Source organism: Triticum urartu, chromosome 7A (genome assembly GCF_056163025.1).
Source record: "Triticum urartu cultivar PI428250 chromosome 7A, HENAU_Tu73, whole genome shotgun sequence".
Taxonomy (NCBI): Eukaryota; Viridiplantae; Streptophyta; class Magnoliopsida; order Poales; family Poaceae; genus Triticum; species Triticum urartu.
This window is the reverse complement of record NC_141879.1, coordinates 557,282,696-557,288,916: the sequence shown is the minus strand read 5'-3', so window position 1 is coordinate 557,288,916 and position 6,221 is coordinate 557,282,696. Positions and strand designations below refer to the sequence as shown.

The 6,221-nt window shown below is 43.5% G+C and overlaps 1 protein-coding gene across 1 annotated transcript; it reads left to right on the top strand.

The window, feature by feature from the left end:
* The first annotated feature begins 2,932 nt into the window (after positions 1-2,932).
* Positions 2,933-5,835, top strand: LOC125522491 (putative receptor protein kinase ZmPK1). Its single transcript, XM_048687552.2, has one exon. The coding sequence runs from the start codon at positions 3,137-3,139 to the stop codon at positions 5,570-5,572; it is 2,436 nt and encodes an 811-aa protein (XP_048543509.1). The 5' UTR covers positions 2,933-3,136; the 3' UTR covers positions 5,573-5,835.
* The last annotated feature ends 386 nt before the right edge of the window (positions 5,836-6,221 follow it).

The following is a 6,221-nucleotide window of genomic DNA, read 5'->3' as shown; positions in this document are numbered from 1 at the left end:
TTTTCCCTGTTTTAGAGTTTCGTAGAAAACGAATATCAAACGGAGTCTAAACGGAATGAAGCTTTCACAATGATGGACCAAATGCAGCCGGTGCGGCCGGCGTTGTTTGTGTTCGGAGACGGGTCTTTGGACATCGGCAACAACAACTACATAGAGCCCAACAAGGTGGGAGACCCTTGGAGAGCCAACCACTCTCTACGGCATAGATTTCCCCAGTCCCGAGCCCACCGGAAGGTTCAGCAATGGGTTCAACATGGCTGACTTCATCGGTATGCTATTTTGGTCCCATCATGCCAGCTATTTTTTAAAATAATACACTTTTTTATTAATTTACAGAAATATATGCTGATTTTTTTAAATAATACATAGCAGCTGACTCGCCCGGGACTAATTGGCTAATCGGCTTAGGGGAAGCCAATTAGTCAGAAACCCAATCAGCTTCCCTGTAGCCGACAGGAGCTTCAGCTGCCACCTGGCCGACTATGTATTATTTAAAAAAGTATTAATTGGCGTATTATTTTTGTAAATTAATAAAAATGTATTATTTTAAAAAATTAGCATCATGTCATATGCCTATTTTTCATGATTTACTTAATTACAGCTCAAGACATTGGCCTGACCAATTATGCACAAGGTGGATCTACTTGTTCTAAACACTGATATGAAGCTTTTCTCAACCATTGTTTGCCAACAGTCTTCGATTTGATATATTCTTATTTTCTCATGTATAGTCTTAATTCATTTGTTTTACTTTACCCATAGCAATTGAAAAATAATACTAAAAGATAACACCATATATGCTATCAGCTGCAAAGAAATGTAATTAAGATATGAAGTTCAATAAGCTAGTTATATGGGATAAAAATACTATTATGGTTTGACAACTACTCCCTATCTATGTTGAAATATAGTGCTTATTAATTTTTCTCTAAAGTCTAACCTCGTAACCTTTGACTATGTTTATAGGAAATTTTATCAACGCGTCTACAATACCAAATATATACTATTACATTCATTATGAAATATACTTTCATATTGTATACATTTGGTACTGGAAAATATTCCTATTCTTTTACAAAATTTAGAATGTTGGACTTAAGAAAAATCTAATATGCACTATATTTTGGCATGGAGTGAGCACCGAATACCATCTCCATTTCAAATTACAAGGCGTATAACTTTTCTCATCTTATTTCATATGATAGGATACGCATGTAAATTTATCGATGTTTCTCCTTGTTCACTCCTACTAATTGCAAATTTTACTCTTGTATTTATATGCATATAAGCCTGGTTCTCACATACACCCTCACTCAAAGGAACTAACGTCCTCGTCAGCCCACGGAAACGTTCTCTGTTGGCACACTCTGTGCGTTCAATATGGCACATGTGTCATGTCGTGTGCCACGACGGGCCACATGCCGCGCACCTGACCCGCACAAGACTGTGTAGCCGTGAGGGTCAACTTTGATACCAATTGCAACGCCCCAACCACATCCATTGGTTCCTAGCTATTATGCCCAGCGGGATCTAAACTGACCCCATAGATCAACACTAGTCTCTCCTGCGCACTTTGTCCTCACTCGTGCGCACCCAAGATCAACTTCTGGGTGATCACCTATCCTTAAATCACTCCAAGCCAAGCACGCTTAACTTTGGAGTTCCTTGCGATTGGGCAGCTGAAAAAGAAGGAATTCCTTATTAATATGAGTAGTTTGTCATTCTTATTAAGCCCGACTCTCATAGCCTTAGATTTGACAAACTTACAATGGATTTATGAAGCCATATGTCCAATAGCTTATGAGAAACTATTTCTCTCAAAAAATTGAAGTCAATTTTTATATGTTTTGTTCTGGCATGGAAAACCGGGTTGGCTGGAAGATATGTTGCTCCAATATTACCACACCAAAGACAGGATCCCCTATTGAGATTTATGTTTTGTTCTGGAAGATATGGCAAGCGAGACATAGTCGCGCCCATATCCGAATCCCCTATTCAGATTTATTTTTGTCACAAAGTTTCGAGCATTCGGTTCTTTTTCCAGCCATGGTGTTGTTCAGTATTGCTGATTGTTTCTGGAAGACTGATGGAATATCTATTCTGAAAAAAAAAGATCTTACAAGTTACAAACGTTGACACTTTTTTTATGTGTGCAGGGAACTGCTATCGTCGTGTTAAAATCTCATACCTTGGGTGCCACTTGTTTTATTTTTCTGAGACGGCGGCGTCACTTGTTAGGCAGTCAAGTAAAGTGACAGGCAAAGCAGAAAGTCCCACGTTGAAAATTGACACGGCGAGACCCGTCCTTTGTCATGTACGCACCAGAGGAACAGCATCTCGACTGAAATGCTTGTCATGTACTCTCTTCGTCCAAAAAAACTTGTTTCTTAAATGGATGTATCTAGCATCAAGTGCTAGATACATCCATTTGAGAGACAAATTTTTTGTGCTAGATACATCTATTTGAGAGATAAGTTTTTTCGGACGGAGGGAGTATGTTGCTGACCACTCCGCTCTCCAGCGCGACGATGCTAACAATGGTCTGGTTTTGATTTCTGAAGAAAAAGAAACAATGGGTAGACCATTACGTGCGCACACTGACTGAACCATGTCGTGTTGCAGCGCATGCGGCCATAAACCCTTGTTTTCCTGTATGTATGAATCAACATTCAACGCTTACATTTTCTTGTAATTTTTTTTACTGGTCCCATGTCATTTTCTTGTAATTTCAGGACTATACACCAGCCAGCTGAAAGCCTGAAACCTGAAAGACAGAGACCACACAGGATAGTTCAACTGTTGCTGACTGAATACAACAAGTTACCACCAAAGGAAATGACGAGAGAAGGCCATGTCCATGCTGCAAAGCCGGCCATTTTTGTCCCGAGAAGGAAATTTGGACCCGGCAGCCTTTGTATACTAATGAAAGAAATACATCACAGCTTGAGGATGAAGACTTCACAACTAAAACTATTCATGGAACTGACCAGAACCTAACACTTCCGTCTTCATCATTAAACTACAGCAGTAAACCGCTTCCTCTGGAGGGCGCACTGCCGGTGGATTCCTATAACAGCATTCACCTGTGATCATTCCAAGGAAAGATCAACCTGAGTGCCTCCAGCCTGCAACCAACATGGGCGCACGCTCCACCTCCCTGCTTCTACTGACTTCGATGATCCATCTGCTCTCGCGCGCCTCGGCCCGCGAGTTCCTCTCGCCAGGCTCCTCGCTCTCCACCAAGGACGGCTCCGGCATGCTCCATTCGCCAAACGGCGCCTTCACCTGCGGCTTCCACAACATCTCCCCAAACGCCTCCGTCTTCTCCGTCTGGTTCGCCGGCACGGCCGAGAAGACCGTCGTCTGGAGCGCAAACCATCTCCGCCCCGTCTACTCCCGGGGATCCCGGGCCGTGTTGCACGCTGACGGCAGCATGGTTGTGGAAGACTACGACGGCGAGCCCGCGTGGGCAAACAACGTCAGCTCCTCATCAAAGGCCGAGCAAGCCCGGCTGCTGGACACGGGCAACCTCGTCGTCAGCGGCCAAGGTGATGTCATTCTGTGGCAAAGCTTTGATTCTCCTACTGATACGCTGCTGCCCAATCAGAGCATCACTGCGGCTACGAAGTTGGTGTCCGCTCATAGGTTACTTGCTCCTGGGCGCTACAGTTTCCATTTCGACGACGCGCATTTGCTCTCGCTGTTTGATGATGAGCAGGACATCTCTTTTATCTACTGGCCAAAGCCTGATCTTGCTACCTGGGCAAGGCAAAGAAACCCATTTAGTACCACCACCGTTGGGGTCCTTGATAGCTGGGGGTATTTCCTTGGGAGTGATGATTTGACTTTCAAGTCTGCTGACTGGGGTCCTGGGGTTATGAGGAGGCTAACATTGGATTATGATGGCAACCTCAGATTATACAGTCTAGAAAACCGGAAATGGTCGGTCACATGGATAGCATTTCAGACCTGCTTCGTACACGGTCAGTGTGGTATGAATGGAATATGTGTGTATACACCTAGGCCTGCTTGCGCATGCGCCCCTGGACACGAGGTCATCGACCCAAGTGACCGGAGCAAAGGCTGCCGGCCGAGGTTCAACCTCAGTTGTGATGGGCAGGAGATGAAATTTGTGAAGCTACCCTCCACTGACTTCATAGCTTATGATCAAAGTAAGCGCAGCTTAGTTTCCTTTGATACTTGCAAGCAGATATGCATGGATGACTGCAGTTGCAAAGGTTTCTCATACTGGCAAGGAGGTGGATCCTGCTACCCAAAGTCATCCCTTGTTGGTGGGGTAACCAGCCCAGGTTTACCTGGTTCTATCTATCTCAAGCTTCCAAAGACAGTACAGGTCTCAGGGTCCTCAATTCCTCAATCGCAGCCTTTTGGTCCCACATATGCTCCGAACTGTAGTGCAAAGAACAAATATTTCACTGCAGATTTTCCGGATATACCCAAGAGCAATCAGAGTGGATCAAAGTATTTGTACTTCTATGGGTTCTTATCAGCAATATTCTGTGTGGAGGTAATATTTGTGGCATTAGGATGCTGGTTTATGGTGAGATTGGAGGGCAAGCAGTTAACAGGAGTATGGCCAGCTGAGGTTGGCTATGAGATGATAACCAACCACTTCCGGAGATATACTTACAAGGAGTTGCAGAGAGCAACTCGGAAGTTCAAGTGTCAGATTGGGAGGGGCGCATCTGGTCTTGTGTACAAGGGGATCTTGAAAGACAAGAGGGCAGTAGCAGTGAAAAGGTTGGCAGACATAAACCAAGGCGAAGAAGAGTTCCAACATGAACTGAGTGTGATTGGAAAGATCTACCATATGAATCTGGTGAGGGTTTGGGGATTCTGTTCTGATGGTCCACACAGGATATTGGTTTTAGAGTACGTTGAAAATGGTTCTTTGGACAAAACCCTGTTTAGTGGAAAGGCCTCACAGATATTACTTGGATGGAATGAAAGATTTAAGATTGCTCTAGGGGTGGCAAAAGGATTGGCTTATCTTCATCATGAGTGCCTGGAATGGGTTATCCACTGCGACCTCAAGCCTGAGAACATACTGTTGGATGAGAACTTGGAGCCAAAGATCACCGACTTTGGCCTCGCAAAACTTCTGAATAGGGGTGGATCCAACAAAAGTGTATCGCGGATCCATGGAACTAGAGGTTATATAGCTCCTGAGTGGGTTTCTAGCCTCCCAATAACAGCAAAGGTTGATGTCTACAGCTTTGGAGTGGTTCTCCTAGAACTACTGAAGGGGGCTCGTGTTTCAGACTGGGCGCCAAATGCTGATGAAGAAGTGGAAATGGTCCTTCGAAGGGTCGTTAGGATGCTTGCAGAAAATCTGATGCTGGAGGGTAGCAAACAGTTATGGATCGATGACTTCATTGACTCCAGGTTAAACCGCCAGTTCAATGACATGCAAGCAAGAACAATGATCAAGCTGGCTGTTTCATGCGTAGAGGAAGACAGTAGAAAAAGACCCACAATGGAAAATGCTGTGCAGATGCTCCTTTCAGTTGATGAAGCCAGTGGCATAATGCAGCAGTATTCTACCAACTGAACAAAGAGCTTGGTGTTTGATATAGCATACACCATCGATTATTATCACTGGATCCAAAACAAGATATCTATGAAATGTGTCCATGTAAATCAGGAACTGCATGAGCCACTTGTATGCCAATTTTCAGTTTTGACCACACTATACAAGATTATGTAGTCTCATAATACTAATATTTGTGGGATCGTTATGCTAGTTTGTGTTGTAACAGATTAAGATTTCGTGTGACCATGTGGTTTACCATGAATGCACAATATTTTCACGTTTGTGGTATTTCCTTTTTGAGAATACATGTTCATGGGTGTTGCGATTTTGGTTGAAACAACTGTACAAATATTCAGATCTAGTGAATCTTAGGACTACCTGTTTGCAAGCAAATTCCGTTGACACCTGTTTTGGTTATATCCAGGAGGCAAGGTCAATTGTTCAAGACAAATTATGTCACCTGTCTAACTAACAATACATAGTTCAGTCCTTTCTCCCGAAAAGGAAGTTCAGAGTCAGAATAATATTTAGCTCAATTTATCCTAAGGATTTCTTAAGCACAAATCAGATTCGTCATTCTTTCACCTTGACTTTTCCATTGTTGATAGAGTAATATGCGTCTACATAAACATTTGGGGAAAGTAAAGAACCTTGCTGAGCCCTCAGT

Bases quoted from the DNA above. Each gene is read 5' to 3' on its own strand.
- LOC125522491 (XM_048687552.2), top strand. From the start codon at position 3,137: ATGGGCGCACGCTCCACCTCCCTGCTTCTACTGACTTCGATGATCCAT.